The 18377-nt window shown below is 43.1% G+C and overlaps 2 protein-coding genes across 2 annotated transcripts in view; both read left to right on the top strand.

The window, feature by feature from the left end:
• The window catches only part of LOC310989259 (forkhead box protein J3-like), a gene marked incomplete at its 3' end in the record, with an annotated part of 44845 nt that extends 41963 nt beyond the window's left edge, over positions 1–2882 (top strand). Inside the window, exons 10-12 of the mRNA XM_083976257.1 lie at positions 1063–1335; positions 1960–2061; positions 2752–2882. Of these exons, the coding sequence (XP_083832383.1) occupies positions 1063–1335; positions 1960–2061; positions 2752–2882 (506 nt within the window). The remainder of the gene's footprint in view (positions 1–1062; positions 1336–1959; positions 2062–2751) is intronic.
• A 3016-nt stretch (positions 2883–5898) lies between these two features.
• Positions 5899–16699, top strand: pdpn (podoplanin). The gene is made up of 4 exons (XM_083975936.1): positions 5899–6366; positions 14190–14564; positions 14812–14920; positions 16127–16699. Exons 1-4 carry the CDS (start codon positions 6303–6305, stop codon positions 16131–16133), a joined length of 555 nt encoding a protein of 184 aa, XP_083832062.1. The 5' UTR covers positions 5899–6302; the 3' UTR covers positions 16134–16699.
• Positions 16700–18377: the final 1678 nt, after the last annotated feature.

The following is an 18377-nucleotide window of genomic DNA, read 5'->3' as shown; positions in this document are numbered from 1 at the left end:
CGGTCAGCGCACAAAGCCGGCAACATCCACACACGATGGATGATGACGGCTGGTCTTATAGCACACAGGCTGCCGCTGCTGCTCTCTCTCCTCCTGCAGCGCTTGACCTCCCTCACACTGCCGTAATACCATCCTCTGCTGTCTCTGGCTAGCCTCCAAAGAGCAGGAGCCGAACCTCTGGTGTCTGACGCTGCCAAACATGAGCCATCTGAATGTAATTTTGAGAAACATCAGAGTCTGTGAGCAGAGGCTTGGGTGTGCTTTTGTTAGAAGGAGCAAGGAAGAAAAAAAGGTGTCATGGGTTGAGAGTCTCATTGTACGTTGTGTGAGACGTTATATCTTGATGTCATATGTTGGATGTCAATACTTATGATTGAGCATCCTCACACGCTCAGTATTTACAAGGCCTGGAATTTGTCTAAAAATAGTAAAAGCAATTAAGATTGTTAGTCAAATGTAAAGGAATATAAACTAGATGGAGCAACACTGGACCCCATCAATCTAGTTGATCCTAAATAAGAACATTAGTCTGAATACTATGTTTTCTATTGTTTCATCTTGTTTTATTTTTCACAGTCCTGCAACGTCTAATTTGTCCATCCGTTAGCAATACAGCTAATTTGCAATCTCAGCTGGCATACTGTAGGGTGAGGGTGGGGTATACCCTGAACAAATCACAGGGCTGACATATAGAAACAACCTCACATGCTCTCATTCACACCTATGGACACTTTAGAGTCACCAGTTAACAGTGTGCTTGTGTTTGGACTGTGGGAGGAAGCTGGAGAACCTGAAGAGAACCCATGCAGACACAGGGACAACATGTAAACTTCATACAGACTTGTCTCCTGTGAGGCAACAGTGCTAATATAACGCAATTAGTATAATATGTTAATGTTTTATTCCGTGTGATAAAGATTCAAAGGTGAAGTTGTGAAAAAAAACAAATAAAAGTCTAAAAAGGCACTGTAATTGTTATCATCTAATTTGCATAAAGAACTAAAAATGATAAAAGCTCTTTAGTTAGTGACAGTTACAGTTTCCTCTCTCTGTGTGGGTCAGGTCTGAAGGAGAGCATGCGACAGGCAGAGCTCAACAACTGGACGCTGGACGCCGCCCAGATGGCTGACCTGTGTTCCTCCATTAACCAGTTCTTCACCGCCACGGGGGTCATCCCTCCTCAGGGCACCACCCATCCGCAACCTCAGGTCCAACACCCAACACCACCGGGAGCACAGCAGCATCCAGCTCAGCCACACGGGGCCATGCACCCAAAGGCCAGCCAGCACAATCAGCACGGACAACACAACCAACACAACCAACACATCAGCACGGGTCAGTGTCATAGCGCTCACTTTAGAACGAAAGAAACAAAGAAACACAGAAAGAATCAAACAAACAAACGAATAAAAACGTGTCATCATGTTGGGGAGGTCCTTTTTTTTATTACAATGCTCTGAATTCAGTTATTTAAAGAGATAAAGACTTTTTTACCTGGCAATAGGCAAACTTTATGAGCTCATATGTGAAACTAACAGGAGGAGTCACCCATGACACCATCAGTGCCAGCACCAGTGTATTCAAATTTCACAGACTTATAAAAATGCGTTATGTTTCACCTTGGCAGTAGACATCCAGAGACCTGCTCTGGGACATTTTTGCATTTGCTCACTGCGGCGGTGGCTGGAGCTCCAGGCCATGTAGCTGAATTACAGTCTAAATCCTCACTGTGCCATTGTTTCCCCATTATACATTTACAAGGGAATTATGGATTTTGTCAGCTTCATGGCGACTAGAGTAAAGATGAGGGGATATTTCACACAGTGTGACTGAATTCTCTAGCTTAGCATAAGATGCCAGTAATTCAGTCAGCGCACATGACAACAGTTCATGCTCTGTGACAAAGTGAGGATACTAATCTGACAGTTAGTCATTGGCCTTTTGTCTGTTCTCCCACAGGGAACATGTACATGGAGTCAAGACAGAACATTTCCTCTCTGATGGGCCCACCAGGATACCCCCACATGCCTCCTATGAGCACCACGGCTCCCACCTTGACAGGTGACTGCTCTCTCTTCACAGGTCAGGAGGAGACATACACTATGTAGATTTACGTATATGCAGACAAAATATGGCAGGTACAATCAAAAAACGTTACCAGGGGTATACAGTAGTATTGTGCATCCATAAAGCTGGGGATCCGCGTGAGACAGATTGAATACAGAATTGTCACATTTAATGTAGCAGAGACTCAGACCTTGAGTTTCTGGTGTGAGACTGAAACCTTTATTTCTCATGGCTCAAATGTTATCACAGACATCATTCAACAGGCTTTATGGTGCCAACCATAATACATCAACTTATTTTCATGTATCTTCCTTAAAAGCAAATTGAGGTTATCAAGAATATAGTTTAAAATGATGAAAACAAGTTAACAAACTAACTGCAGATGTTTTTTTTTCTGATCTTTTCTGTGCCCTGTTGCAAGAGAACTCAATTGTCAGTATTGGATATGGCCCTTTTGTAGCACGGACAGCTCTGAAGACTGGATACTCATGTCAGTCAAGTTTAGGTCGATACACAGTGGGTTTTTTACTAGGATCTCAGCTGGTTTTGTCTTCACTCCACTAACTGCTGAGGCTCTTGTTCTTCTCACATATTGAAAAAATCAGCAGTAATGACACAGAAGTAGAGTTGAGATGTCACAGTATTTATCAGAGTCTCACTCCCATCTTCTTCCTCCATGTCCAGGTCATCACAGCCAGCTGAGCCAGCAGCAGCAGCAGCAGCAGCACACGCTTCCCCCAGGACACTTCCAGGTGAGACGCATGCTGGCTACAGATGACATCCAGGATGACTTCGACTGGGACTCCATTGTGTAAACAGAGCCGTCGGCTGAACAGAGAGATAATGAGAAAGACTTGAAATGAGAGAGAGAGAGACACAGACATGACATGATGACAGGTGAGGAACTGACCAACCTGCTCTTTTCTCCAGTGTGAAAAAAAAACAGAAGACAATCCAACTGAAAACAAACAGAAAGTACATTTTTTCTGATCTCGCTGGCCTTTTTTTCTGCTAGAAGTGGTCGATGACTCTAAAGACAATCATTCAAAAAAAAAATGACTTAAATGGAATTGGACCAAGCCAAGATGTGAACACACATCATCCAAAGCAAAAGGACATCTGAAGCTCTCTGAACTGCCTCATGTTGTGCGCACCGACAAGGTTACGAGTTGCCGAAAGTGTCGTCAAATCGTCTGTGAATAAGTTACCTTTCGTTCTCTTAAATCTTTTGTGTTGTGTGTCCCATGTCTGCGAAATTCCAGCACCTGTGGCTTCAATGAATAGAAACTTTCGAAACTCGCTGCAGAAAATAAATAACCAAGAACATACATTCATGCACATTCATGCACATTCAACAGGTCTAAACTATTGCATCCATTTCTTCCCTTGTACCAGGCATCTTTTACTCTCTAGTCAGAAGCAGAACAGAGGTGGTGTACCCGTTCAACTCAAATCAGTAATGGTTGAGTGGACCACCACCTGCTGGTTAAAAGAGGCACTGTTTTTTTTTTGCCTCTTCGGCCTGAAAAGGTTCTCTATGCACCACAACCTGTTTTTTCTTTGTCTTTGTTCTGTCACAACATCCACCATATTTAATTATGTTTTCAAATTATTTTCATCACTTTACATGTTATTTGTGTGTGTGTGCGTGTGCGTGTGCGTGTGCGTGCGTGCGTGTGTGGAACAGTCCATGGTGCCATGTTCTCAGGGTGTTAAATTCATAAACATCTTCACTTCTTTGTTATTTGCATCTCCATACGTGAGGTTACCTGCGTGTTGTATGGTGCTATCAGTGTTCACTTCCTGAAGGCGAACAGCGAGCGTCCTGGTGACAAGTTTCAAATCTTCATTTGTCAGCTTATAAGCTAAGTCATGTGAAATACTGTGGAATACGTTTGTTCAGTCGTTCAGCAGCCACTATTTGAAACGAAAAGGAGACGCTGGCTGGAGGGAAACAGGCTACATTGTTTTGTGCGATACAATTCAGTTTTTCAAGGTTTGATCATTTTGGGAAAGTGCATATCATTTAATGACCAGACGGAGAAGCCTGGTTGTTCTTTCAAGATGCCTCATTTAGGAGAAGAAGAGCAGTTTTTTGCACAACGTGAAGCTTGATAGCATCTAGTGAATGAGAAAAATAAAAGAAAATGGTGAACGTTGTATTTCTTTGATTCAAAAGACATTTAAAAAAAATAACAGCAAAAGAGCAAAGACTAAGTGAAATATTGAATTTTTTTTTTACTGTGACGTTTAATTTTGTCTGTGTGTACAAGTGTGTATAGTCCTCTCCGATTCCTTTTGCATACGGCTCCGTACAGCTCAAAAAATACACATAAGAAACAAATACTTTGTTTGTAATAAGTGGGTACACAGTGAAAAATGGGACCTTAAAGTGCTCTTTGGTTTGGAAGATCTCAGTGATTGTTCAGAAGGTCAAAACAAGGTCTCACTGTAGAAAAAAAAAGAAAAATACTCTTTATTATTGCCATTAAATGCTGTATTACAGTGACCAGCATATATATCTTGTATGTTTGTGTGTTGTTGTCCTTGTAAATAACAGTATGTTAATCCTCCGTTTGCCCCTGAAAAACTGATGGAAAAAGCAAATGGAAAGAAAGTATTTTGTTATCTGTCCTTCAGGAGACACAGTATGTATATACCTTCAGTTTATTGTAAATAAGTGGTTAAAAAAAAAAATGTTGGCGTTTTGTGTGTCATAAATAATCTGTGTACGGAGGTTCAACAGTTCAAAATCTGTTTCAGTGTTTATTAAAATGTCATTGACCATTTTTACTGCGCTAACTTGCACATGCTGTGGTTATTTCATCAGCTGTTTTGCTAAAAAAAACAAAAAAACTTTCAAGACCTTAAGTGTAACATGCTGTATTTTGTGATTCAAATTTTCAGGTCAAAAAAGAAACTGAGACACAACTAAGTTTTGCTTGTTAAGACAACCTCTTCCTTGGCTTTTTAGCTGTTTTAACCCTCATCGCTTGTTGTCCAACAGGTGTCAGCCTAGGTCCAAGCTACAGTTTGTTTGCCCAGCATCACATGTAAACCCAGCAGACCACCCATGCCTGCCTGTGTGAAAGTCACAGAATGTTCTAACTGTATTTATTGCTTCTTTTCATGAGGGAAAACCTTGTTTCTAAAGCAGCTCTCTTTTGCTCCAGTCTGTCAGCAAAAGACATTTGCTGCCTATTTTCCACACGTGAACAGTATTGATTATTTAAAATATCAATACAGTTGCATTACTGATGCTTGTTTAATTTACTGTTGGCTTTCATTAACAGTTACTGTTACAGACTGTGATGGGACACAGTGAAGCTCAGATCTAGTGAAGAGATTTCCTTGGCTCTTCACTCGGGGGTTAGCAGTGCAAACCTCCTTTTCTCCATTCATTCAGCGAGCATTTAAAAAGCCTGTTGCCTCAGCGTCTGATGTCATATGTTGGCCAGTTACAGTGTGAAGTGCCTGTCTTGTTTTGATTAACTATTCAGTGGTCCGTTTATCAGTATCTGTTTACGTGTGTGACTGCTGCTGATATTGCAGGGATTGCAAACGTCAGGGCTGGCCGAGCACCAAGAAGAGAGCGCGTTGTGTACGGGGCCGGACCACGAGGGGCTGAAACCACCTTACTGCCCCAATCCCAGCACCGTCCTCCCAAGCCAACCTGCCCCTCTCCCAACCCTCAACCCGCCCAGCCCACCACCAGTACCAGCCCCCCTCCTTTCTCAACTCCGTCACTCACACACTCTTTTTTTCTTTCCTGCTGTGTGCCAGTCCCCCCCCCTCTCTCTCTCTCCCTCTGTCTCTCTCTCTCTCTCTCTCTCTCTCTCTCTCTCTCTCTCTCTCTCTCTCTCTCTCTCTCTCTCACCCCACTTCCTCAAAGTGGTCAGAGCTCCTCTCTTTTCTCTTGTCCTCTCCACATCCCTCCACCACTCCTCGTCATCCTCCTCCAGCTGCGAGAGCGACCGGCACCAGCTCAGCCCATTCGTCATTCACCTCCGCAAGTTTCAATAGGATCCCCGGGCCACTTCTTTGCTCAAACTTCCCGCGAAGACTATTTTTCATTCTTGACCTTTTTTGGTCCTTCACCCTTCCCCTCTTGGAGAGGCCAGTTGGTGTGAGTATCCAGCGTGTGTGTGGCAGCCTGTGCGAGGTCTCTGGTGTCGTGCTCTTTGCCCTGAGGGAGTCTCAAAAGTTGTGACTGGAGGAGAAACATTTTCATCACGATGAATGTTCAACTGCTGCTTCTGCTGGCCCTGGTCGGCCCTTTTTGTGCCTTCACACATGCAAGTAAGTGAACCCTCTGCTATCACTGTCCTGCTGTTAGCACACTGTGTCCCCTCTCTCCCTCCACCTCCATGTGCCCAAACCACACCACTCTTTGTCTGCTTTAATCCCCGCTGATTGAACAATAACACTCTGCAGGCTGGTTTCAGCTGCAAAATATACTCACCCTTTGTCTATGTGTATATTAACTAGTTCATAATGGCTATTGTTTAAATAATTTAAAAACTTTTCATTGTTTTCAACTTTCTTTTTTCTCTTTTTCACTGATTTTACTGTTGACCATTTTCCTCAAAACTGCTGACATATGTTGCACCTTAGCTGAAAATCACTCTAATTTAACTTCTCAAAGGGATAGTCTGTGTTGATTTTAACAGATACGCTCCATCCATCTCACTGTTGTTCTCCCTCATTTTCACATTACTCCTGTGCCCCGGACAGGAGGAAAGGTTTCATTTGCAGACACGAGGGTGAAATGTGATATAATAGCAGGAGCTCTGCCGCCTCGTGTCCGTAAATTCTTGGCACATGCAAAGAGAAGAAAGGAATATCCTTTGGAAGGCTCCCAAAAGCAGTGCTCATACACAGGGAGGGAAGGAGGGAGAGAGGGAGGGATGGAGTGGGCTGTAACATACACTGTACACATTTATGTGTAGCACTTATCCACTTTCCTCCTCACTTTACACCGACTCTCTTATTTCACTCCTGCTGTAGCCACTTCTTTCCCTTTCCTCTTTCTTTCTTTCTTTCTTTCTTTCTTTCTTTCTTTCTTTCTTTCTTTCTTTCTTTCTTTCTTTGCTTCCTTTCATTGCTTGACCAGCAGCAGCTCTGTTTGCCCAGGGGAAGCAGCCGCGGCAGCAGGCAGTGTGACTGAGGCCTGAGGGAGCTGTGGGGCAGGGCAGGGCTGGGTTGCGTGTGTGTGTATTAATAGAGAGAGTCTCTATATTTAAGAGGGTCATATGGATGAGAGAGGAGCAAGAGACAGGAAGAGACTGAGTGCCCAGGACGTGATGAGCTTTTAGAGGATCCCCACCCTCTTTTGCCCACATGTTATTAAACTGTGCGGTGCACCGCCCCTTGGCATTTACCCATGTTTGGAGGGATATCATGCTCTACCACTTGAACCCCCCAGTCCTCTGCCTCACTCAACTCTTTGCCCCCGCCCTTACCCTGTTCCAGCTTGATGTGTCTGGACCCCAGGGGACGGGGTTGGTGTAAAGACAGGGGGAGCAGAGAGGGGCTGGGTCTATTTTTAAACAACAACCTCGGAGACGGCATGCCTGCCCCATTTCCATGGAGGTTTTCTTCTCAGTCCCTAAACTTTCACAATAATCTGAACTCAACTTTTTTCAGTTTTCTAAAGAAAGAGAAAGGAAGTAGCAGATTCCACATGTACGCCTCTTAAATGAGGCCTTTTAGCTCCCTGACGCCTGCTCACCTATCTAGTAAATCCCATGTTTCCTGTAAATCACCTCCTCCCTCACAAAGCTGCCCCCCTCCCCCCCCCCCCCCCCTTCCTCCGGTCTCCTTCTTTAATGAGTTTTGTCTGCGTCTCTAGGCCCATAACACCCCTGTCACATCTGTCCGCCGAAGAGAGAGGTCAGCGGCCTTTGTCCGTGCCCACTTCTAGAAGTGACTCAAATGTTGCGCTCATACTACAAATATGAGACACATGCTGGTAAAGAGGGATCATGACGAACAAGCTCTCCTCACGTCAACTGAGTCTCATTTTGAGAAAAAAAAGCTCAGTCATACCTCCAAAAATTTCCACAAGGAGAAAGACACATCTGTTTATGGAAAGGGGGCAGAGGCCCAGACTTAAGCCAAGCCCTGACGACTGGAGACGGTAGCAGGATTTCAAATCTGCTTCTGTCAAATCAGAGTGGCACTCCAAAAACATGACTAAAAAAGTAGCAGGGTTTGGCCTCACGCTCCCTCCGAGTGCAGTTTTTTTTCTGGGTCTGCTGTGCAAGTACATATCTCTAGCACCTACGTGTGTTGCAGGGTGAGACATGGTCCAGGGAAAGTTAGAAAAAAAAACGAGCCACTGACTAAGAAACATGTACACAATTTCATGGGTGTGGGTATGATGTGGGGGTTGGATTTGATGGTTAGTAAGATTAGAAATGCATAAGTAGGCTCAATTGATAAAATTGTAGGGTCAGGGGTATTGCTTGTATCTGGGATGATGTAACTTTTTGAAAAGAAAAGTAGAGAGTGAGACAGAGTGATGCTACGGCATGATCTGTTTATTTTCCCTTCAGAGGTTGCATTTCATGAATCATTACATTTTAGGAACTTAATCAGACTTGTTAGGCCTAAGATTAAAGGCGCTCTTGATGTAAGTCTGGTAACAGTTTCTGCCACTGGTGATAGAGTCCAGATGGGATGTGCTGCATTGTCCTCCTATCTCACTCAGACCAGCAAGGGGGAAAAAATCAGTTACAGTAAGAGTGTGGACGCTCATTGTGTTGTGTCTGTGATAAGAGTGGCTGAGAATATTCCACTTGGGCCTGTCTCCTGCTTTAAACTCCCTAGTGGCACGCCTCAGTATCTCCACAGCTGACTCCTACGGGTTTAGTCTGGGTGGGGGGGTTAAGCTTTGCGGCATCTCATCATGAGATGGGCGGGGTGCCTATCTCTCTCACATTTCCCTCCTCCCGTGCTGCAAAAACATTCCTGCGCTCCAAAGGTGGATACACTCACACTCCCTCGCACCGTCTGCACGGACCCTTTCCCTCCCACACACGACTGTGAATTAGGAGCTCACTCATACACACACACAAATGAGGGGCCTCAGTGATGATGATCGTAATGGATGGAAGCTGCCATTCCCTTCTTTCCTGTCTCACACTGTGTATCATTGTGTCACTCCCTCACTTTTTCACTCTCCTCCCTGAGGTTTTGTTTATACCAGGCAGGAGTGACGCCTCACACGGCGCCTCCACTTCTTACTCCCAGCTTTTTGCCATATTCCTTTTGTCAGTTGCATCACTTTTCACTTTTTTTTTTACTTGCTTACCATTTACACTCCACCCCTCTGTCTCTCTCTGTACATCCACATTGCATCACTGAAATTGTTAAGCAGTGCCATCCACAGTCACAATTACTCTGTGTATTATTATTATTTGAAATGCATTTAACAGTACATCACAGCTTATTTTATACTTTACCTGTTTATCAATAAGCCTTTGTCCCAGTATTGATCACGTGTAGATAATTACAAATGAACTCTTTATTATGGGTTAGGGTTAGGGTTATATACTTAAACACACAGAGTATAAACTCATTGGCACTGGCTGGCACTTGTGTAGAGGCAGGATGATTTCAGGCAGTTTCATGCTTCGCATTGAAATGGTAGCGAGAGAGCATGTGTGGTCACAATGATGTAATCGTGGGTAAAATGACCTGAGCGCACCACAAAAAACTTTGGAATACTAAGAACAACGCCACAATTACGTAATCTCAGTCTTGGATTGAAAGAATGAAAAAGAAACTGGAGCTGCTTCCAACCTTGTGGTGTTATAGTGTGTGTGCCTGCCTGTGTGTGTGTGTGTGTGTGTGTGTGTGTGTGTGTGTGTGTGTGTGTGTGTGTGTGTGTGTGTGTGTGTGTGTGTGTGTGTGTGTGTGTGTGTGTGTGTGTGTGTGTGTGTGTGTGTGTGTGTGTGTGTGTGTGTGTGTGTGTGTGTGTGTGTGTGTACGCACGCGCACGCCCATGTCTGGGTTTTGTTTTAAGGTGTGTGGTCATCAATAGACGCATGAGAAGTGTAAGGATACACAAGGGCATGTCTGCATTTACACTAACCTCACATATCCAGACAGACTGTTGTTTCACTGGTTCAAACTCAGACACCTGTGTTGGTTGAAATGCTTAGCAGTTCCAGGGGTCCTGTTCTGCACCTGACCCTGAGCTCTAACCCTCTCGGAGGACCTACACCAGGTCACTACACACTAACCACTGTAAACAGACACACATTACAGCCACCAAGGCGGAGAAGAAGCCAGACAACGGACAACGGGACATGGCTTCTTTGTTAAGACACATACAACCATACCAGAAACCACCCTTTTTGCTTTCCCATCCTCCCTCTCTTTCTTTCTTTCTTTCTTTCTTTCTTTCTTTCTTTCTTTCTTTCTTTCTTTCTTTCTTTCTTTCTTTCTTTCTTTCTTTCTTTCTTTCTTTCTTTCTTTCTTTCTTTCTTTCTTTCCTGGGATATGGCTTTCTAAAATGTATCAGCAGCAACAAACCTATCCTCAGGGAGTGGCAGGGTCACACAGAGGAAGACAAGCAAGAAGTAGATTAAAAGGAAACAAGGGGGGGTTGCAGACTGTAACAGTGTTACTGTGTTACTCACTAATGTGGCTGCATTAAGCCAGGATAGTCAGCACAGTGGGGAGGAAATACTACTCAGAGCTAATTGTGGGAACTGTACACATAATGAAACAATTGTTAGTGGAGTTTGAGGGGGTGATTACACATAGCATATGGCCATACTTTGTGAAGCACAGACCGTTTTATCATCACTTACAGACGTTCCAAACAAACAGTCTGAGTCGCTGTTTGAAAAAAACCCCTTCAGTACTCTGCTCCAGTGGGAACAAATGTTTTGTTATATTTACCCCGCCTGTTGCTAATGAACACACTAACCAGCCAAGGATTTGGGAATAACTGCACTATTTGTGAGACAAGTCCCCCCATTCAGAGTTATTTTTACCCCTGTAAAGTATTCTCTATTACTTGAAGTATTTAGAACAATTGGTGAAACGTGAAAGGGAGGGAGCATTATGTCAGACGCTAACTTTGAAAAACTCACAGACACAGTTGCTGCTTTATGCTCGATACAGTAAGAACGTTTTCGGAGAGACGTAGTTTTTCCAAGGAGAAGAGGTGATTTCAGGCCAACGTCTTGTCAGTGGAAAGTTAACTGTAGACCGTAATTTTGTTGCCACACTGAAATCTACCTCCTCAATTTTGAAGCAGCGCTGTCCAGGCTAAGCTTTCAGTTGTGGCTTGGGAGGATGCTGAACGTGGGGAGGTGGAGCTAGGCTCATTGGAGGGAAATGATTAGGTGCAACCCAGGCCACTTCATAGTCCAGACTTTGATGAAAGACACAAGGATAAATACACATCTTTATACACTCTTAAGAATAAAAGTGCTAAGTACAACCATATAAGGTTCTTCGGCTTGTCCTCATAGGAGAACCCTTTCTGGCTCCCTCTTTGAGGGTTCTACCTAGGCTGTGTAGGTCCCAGGGGAGGACAGGTCAAACGTGTTTGTCCTCGGTGGCCACCGTCACTTTGCCGACAGGAGGGGTGAGCGAGTGAGTGCTGCAATCTAGAATCTGAACGCTGGATGTCACGGTTTAACCTCAATACTACACACTGAGGCTTTAAGGCTTGAACTTGCAACATCAAGTCATCAAAGACCTTCCTCTATCACTTAGCAAGTGACATCTTGTGTGGCTTCACAACTTGACTAAGCCAGTCAGCAGCGTACAGCGGCATCCCATGGAAAGGCAAAGTGTGAGGAGGAGACGAATCCACAAGTAGAATTGTCTGTACCATAATTATTTAATATAACTAATATAATAACACTAATCACCACAACACCTGAGTAGGCATTAAAATGGTGACTCTGCATCAACCAGGGCTTAAACTTACAACTTCAGATACCAAAACTGTATCCCTAGATCACCTGACTTGTAACAAACTCTCAAAAGCCTGTATTCTGTGAGTTGTATAGCTCATTTGGTAGAGCAGATGCCTTTGAACAGAGGTTATAGTCTTTGCTGCAGTGACCCAGGGTTCAGTTCCACCTGGGAGCTCTTTGCTGCATATCATTACCTCCTGAAGATGGGAGTAGTGTAACAATGCCCGCTAAAGCCTCCATCTATCTAAAGTTATATATATAAAAAAAAAAAAATTAAAAAAACACAAATGCAGGACTGCATTTCCTCACAGAAATGTTGAGAGTGCTACTGGGGGCATTGCCAAGGTATGATCTCTGTCTAAAATCAGAAGTCACACGTCATACAGACAGAGCTAAACAGACACATGATCATCTATCTCTCTGTCTGACCATTGACATGAAGGAGCTGTCAACCTGGCTGTGTGAGTGAGTGTGGAGAGTCAGAGGAGTCCCTGATCATCACAGTCAGCTGGATAGCTCAATGGGTGATGGTACAGACTAATCTTTGCCTGGGTCAACAATATTTGCTGATGAAGAGCTTGCTTTCTTATATTAAGCTATTGGTTGTGTGAAAATAAATCGGGAGCAGAACATTTCAGTCAACATTGTTAGTAAATATAATCAGAAGGTGTAATGCAAGATAATAGTATAGTGGATCCAATAACTCAATGTAACAAGCTGGATAGTTCAGTGGGAGACACCAGTGATTTTGGACTGGGAGGCTGGTGTTCAAATCCTACATGGGGTAATTATGTTACTGTTTGGTCAACAGGATCTGTAGAAGAGTTTGTTTGTTTTTATAACGAGTATGAAAAGTGTAAGTAAGAAGTATGTTCCTGGTGGCACAGGATCTTATACCCATGCTTTCAACAATCCCTGAAGAACTCTTTCTTCCAAAAAGGGTTCTCTGGATCAAAATGGTTCTTACTGGAACCCTTAGTGTAGAAGAACCCCTTTGGAACCCTTATTTCTAAGAGTGTACAGCTCCTAAATACAAAACAGGAGCCTTCATTTTACTGTCAGCACAGACTGCTGAGCTCTGAAAAAGCTTCTCTAGATGTTAAATGACACTGAAAAAAGATCCAAATAGTCCAGATTCATATTTAAAAGTAATTATCCACATCTTTTTTAATCAACAAAAGTCAGATTCTTTCAAAATATGTAACTGACATCTCCTCAAGGTGTTCACTCCACTATTTCATCAAACCTTCTTGTAGAGTTCATTTGTCTTCCTGACTTTGGCTTTAAAAACCTGCAAGTCATCCAGCTGAGGTGTTTCTCACACACACGGGCATCATCCCCCTACCACACCCTCCGATGACTGCACATGTTATGCAGCTGAGGGTTAACAAGCCTTCCCGCGCTCCCCTTACACGTCGGCTTCTGCTGCTGCTGCTGCTGCACTGGCTCCCTCCACAGGAAATGAAGCAGAGGATATGTCATGCCAGCATGCGAATACAGAGCCCTAAAGACAGGATGGAGTGGTGGAAGAATGAAGGCAGGATGTGCAAGATATGAGGTCATAGGGTGTGGTAGTCCTGCTGTCACGGTAGTCATGTGCTGCTGATGATGGGAGAATCTGTTACGAGAAAGAGTGATAAAGAGGAAAGGTCATGTCGTGACATCATGTCAGACAGGAATTTATACATTTAGCTTGTTCATTATGTCCTTATTTGGACCCATTTTGACAGACTGGGATATTTTTGTGCCGATTCCATTCTGTTGTGTTACTGAATAAACATTACTGTTCAAGAGTAAGAGAGTATCACAAAACATAGCACACACTGTGCTACATAACTAGAATGATTCAATATTTTTAATTTATTGTCCCTTTATATGATTGTATTGTTATAAAGATCTTGTCTTTTGATAAGTTTTGATAACGTTTTGAATGTGATGGACTGATGGACTGATTGCATACTAATATAATCCAAACAGAAATGTGTACAGTTAGACTTTCAATACTGACAAATTAGACAAAAAGTATTTCAGTTTTACAAATTAGACAAAAAGCATTTCAGTTTTACAAGTTACACAATTCAGCTTTTCAGAAAGGAATACGATACAGAGGAAATGATACGCAGCAAAAAAAAGACTGTGTTCACTGGTCATAATCTTTCTACTGACTTCTCTCTCCAGGCCCTACAGAGATCCCTCCAGAATTAGGAACTGCTGGGACTGCAGAGATCCCACATGCCACTGATGCGGCTACCGAGGCTTCAAAAGAAGACCTTCCTGAAGTCACTGGTCCTCCTGCAACTGAGCCAGCAGCAATCCCTGCTGAAGTCACAGAAGAAGCTGTTACTGAAGCAGCACCTTCCATTACGGTTGGCAATACTGAAGCATTTGAGGCTGACGCCTCTGCTGCTACTGAAACACCGCAACCCCTTACCACCAATGCCCCCGCTGTGGAGACTGCAGCCCCCGCCACAGAGGCTGAAGTCCAGCCCGAGGTGACAGCAGCTGCTGAGACAGAGACAAAAGAAGATGTGGTTGTTGAAGACGAAACTGAGGGTGAGTAACATATGGGATGGATGCTGGAGTAATGCAAAAGTTTTCCGTTTAAAGTCAGGTGTTATGATGTAATAGTAGACCAGTGACAGCAAAAGCTTTTAAAGTCATATTCAGGTTTCTAAACCTCTCCAAGCAGCACTACTAGGAGCATAGGAATAGTCAAGTCCAAAGCAAACAGATGCTGTTATTTAAAGGTATGCTTATCTGAAAAAAAACTGACCAACCCTTGTGTTTTTCTACGTCCCAGAGGGCATGACCTCTGGGCAGGTAGCTGGCATCGTGATTGGTGCTCTGTTGGCAGTGGTCATTGTCACTTGCGTGGTGGTCGGCATGGTGAGAAGGATGGGAAAATACTCGTAAGTACTTTTATATAATCTCATGGACACATATCATAACATGCACACGCAACACATTGCTTGAATCCACGTGAAAGTAGATGGTTACATTAACGTAGTTCACTGAGTCATCACTGCTGTCATCCTCTATATATGGAGCGAAACCGCACGAGCTTTTAGTCATCACTGACACATCCTATGATGAAATAACACAGGCAGTGATGTAATGACAGAGTTGTGCTGTGTGATAAGATGACCTTGTGTGCCCAACACAGCCTGCATAGCATTTTAACCATAATTGGTCTCCACTGCCGAACATATTTCAACGTCGACTTTGTCTCATGAGAGCAATGGAGGGGCCTATCCCAGCAACACTGTTCCCACAGATCACACCCTCCCCACTGAGAGTACGTTCATGAACTGCATGTCTCGCTAATGATCAATGTTTCTTGTGTCACAGGCCTGCCAAGAGCAAAAAACCTGCCAAAAAAGACGTTGTGGTTTCTGTAAATTTCTCAACTTGATTCTCTTAGCTAATCATTTTAATCCCTCGACTGTTATCGTCCCAGTTCACAAACCTGTAACAGAAAGTATAACCAAAGACCAAAAAAGAAACTTGGACAAAGCTTGATGGCTGCTGCTCCTTTTGCTGACACACAGTCCCATGGCCCCGCTAGTAAAATTGGGCCATTCATGGGGACTCTATTAGACCTTAAAATGAGCTTGTTTATTGACTCAGTGTCTGTCTGCCTGCCTGCCCACTGGTCATCAAGCAGACTGGTTTTCTATCAGCAGCTTGATTTGATCTCTGGACACAGAGGGCCTGTGTTTGTCAGAAAAGGGGCCGCGAAACAAAGCTGTCAGCTTCTGTTTGAGTTTCATTTCAACAACTAATTATCAGCCTTTCTCTGATTGTTGGTCTTTTTTTGTGTTTAATTCATGTTATGTCATCTACAAATCTTGCTAACTTAACCTATTGTCTAAAAGGGCCAACAACCTGGCTTTAAAATCAGAGGTCTCCCCTTCTTAAGTTTTTATAAACATGACTGTCATATAAACCTTATGTTGCTTTAAATTTAATTCACAAACTAGTGTTTTTAACTAATCATTGTGGTGTCAATGTCCATGTGCCCCCATAATGAATAAATTCATTGTATACTACAAAATAACACTGAACCAGTCAAGTGCACAGGTGAATTAATGCATTTTCTTTTTCTTTTTCTGCAGCCCTTGAGGAAGAAAAAGGCCAAGCAGCAGCAGCAGGAGCGCTCAAAGTTCTGGAAATTCTGAACTACTACTGAACTGTGACGTCATTCTGATCATTAAAACACGAGCGATACCAGAACTAAACAAATCTCACCAGTGGACTCTGGACTGCCAAAAAAAAAAGAGTGGGGATGGGGGGGGTTATGTGTGTTTATGTATGAAATGTATGTATGTGAGACAAGAGGGGTACATGAGCAAACATCCTCACCTCCCCCGCTACCTCCCTGACCCCCTGAAGCCGCTAATATAAAAGGCTCTGTCCTCCCCTGCTCCCTCAGAGAGAACTAAACAAGGTGACGGCAGGATGTCACAAAGAATTTCAGGGCTTTTCAAATGCATTTTGTTTTAAAAAGAAAAAAGAAAAAAAAAAGCTGAGAAGTAGGGAATTATGATGACATGCAGGGGGAAAACTCTCCTTTAAAATGATCTATTGACTTAGATTTGCATTTAGGTTTATGAAAGGGACATAAGAATGGAAAATACTGACAGCACAAACGGAAATTAAATAAACATGGTAGGTGGGAACAGGAAAAATGCAAGAGAGACTGTAACAAATTCCACAGGATGTATATACAATGCAAGGGGACTACATAGTATACAGCTAATGACTTTTTCATAATGCAGTTGCATAGGCTAGCAGTTGATATTATGGAATACAAACTACAAGCAGACAGTCATGGGCTTTTAAACCCCTCCCCTGAACACAAGTTATGATGTTATTCTTATTTTGCAAGAATCCCTGATATGTTGGCCAACTGTATGAAGCACCATGTGCAGAGGTTGTTCTGACTTAACACTCATCAGCTCCGCTGGCTAGCACGGGGCGAGCAGGAAAAGAAAAGGCACCCTAATTTGCAAGTGTAACGTGACATTCTGCCCACTTTAACACTGACATATAAAAACCTAATACATATCTGTGAAATTTAGCAGAAGGGTTTGTGCCACTGTCTCTGGTATTCTCTAGGTAGTTAGGAGGATTTTAACTTTTGAAGTGCATTATTAATGTGAATTTGACTGTACTTTTTAACTACCACCCATTCCAAAAACAACAGCTGTGTTGACTTCTGGCTTGCTCCTTATGAAGGCCTTACGCACAGCCAGCGGTTGTTAGACATAGTGATTGCATTGTCTTGGCAATGTATACTTCTGTTAATAGGCAGATTACCAGAACAGCCATCCAGTCTTTTAATTGAGCTAACCCCAGATTGCGTGCACAGGATGACATTTTATAGTTGCACTTAGTTTTAGTGCACAGTGTTAGGCAGTAATGCCCTTTTTGTTATTTTTGCAATTGTAAGTGTGCTTAATGGGTGTACAAATTATGTCTCAGCTTAGCTCCGCTTGCTTTACAAACTCGTTTAATATGTGCACTGAATGAGTGATGTAATGTCTAATGAATAGGCTTTTAGACACTGCAAACCTTTGCAACGACAGACATGTGTTTGTGTCCTCCCTTCTGCTTTGCCACATATTATCAGTTCTAGGTCTTTAATTTGTGCCATCTGTTTGAACCTTTTATTTAATTGCAGTGTTTTTGTTCATACTGTTTCAATAAAAAACTGAAAATATGTCAACGGAAGCTTTCTTTGGTGTTTTTTTGTTTTGTTTTGTTTTTTTGCTTGCTTGTTTGTTTGTAAAATATCTCTGATTATTGAGGTACAAACAGTTGTTTTAGTGCCCTATCTGTTTCCTATCATTGAGATTCCATTGTTACTCTAGCAATGCACTCATTTCACACTCGACCAGGAACAAATACTTCTCCAAGTTCAAATCGTGTGACTCTTATTTTCTCTTTCCAAGTGCAAATCACACACATGATTAAAATGCTTCCACAGGGGCATCATCCAGCTGCCTACTCTGATTGGACCATTCAAGTAATGCTTCAAATTTAAAAGAAAAAAAAAAGGACACCCCTTTTTTGGAGGGAGACAAACAGCACCAAATATGGAAGACCATATGGCCTCGAACCGTTGAGTTGGTTGAACCCTCTGACAGTTAGGTGTGTTTTTTATGTCATGTTTTGGAGTTTTTCATACAGTGCTGTTAAACTGAGGCATGGCTCCAACAGTGGGCTGTGAGCTGCACAGAGATGCTCTGTGTCTGGCTCCCTCTCCTCCGTGTGGTTTTAGGCAGCGGCCCAATGCCCACCACCCCAGCCTCTGCTCCACCGGCGGGCTTCAGAGCTCTCTTTAGCTCTCTCTCTTGCCTCAGA

Source organism: Trachurus trachurus (genome assembly GCF_905171665.1).
Source record: "Trachurus trachurus genome assembly, chromosome: 7".
Taxonomy (NCBI): Eukaryota; Metazoa; Chordata; class Actinopteri; order Carangiformes; family Carangidae; genus Trachurus; species Trachurus trachurus.
The sequence above is the reverse complement of the archived record's forward strand: the minus strand, read 5'-3'. Positions and strand labels throughout refer to the sequence as shown.

Coding starts and splice junctions, on each gene's coding strand:
- pdpn (XM_083975936.1), top strand. CDS start 6,303: ATGAATGTTCAACTGCTGCTTCTGCTGGCCCTGGTCGGCCCTTTTTGT. Junction 6,367..14,189: donor TTGTGCCTTCACACATGCAA/GTAAGTGAACCC, acceptor TTCTCTCTCCAG/GCCCTACAGAGATCCCTCCA. Junction 14,565..14,811: donor TGTTGAAGACGAAACTGAGG/GTGAGTAACATA, acceptor TCTACGTCCCAG/AGGGCATGACCTCTGGGCAG.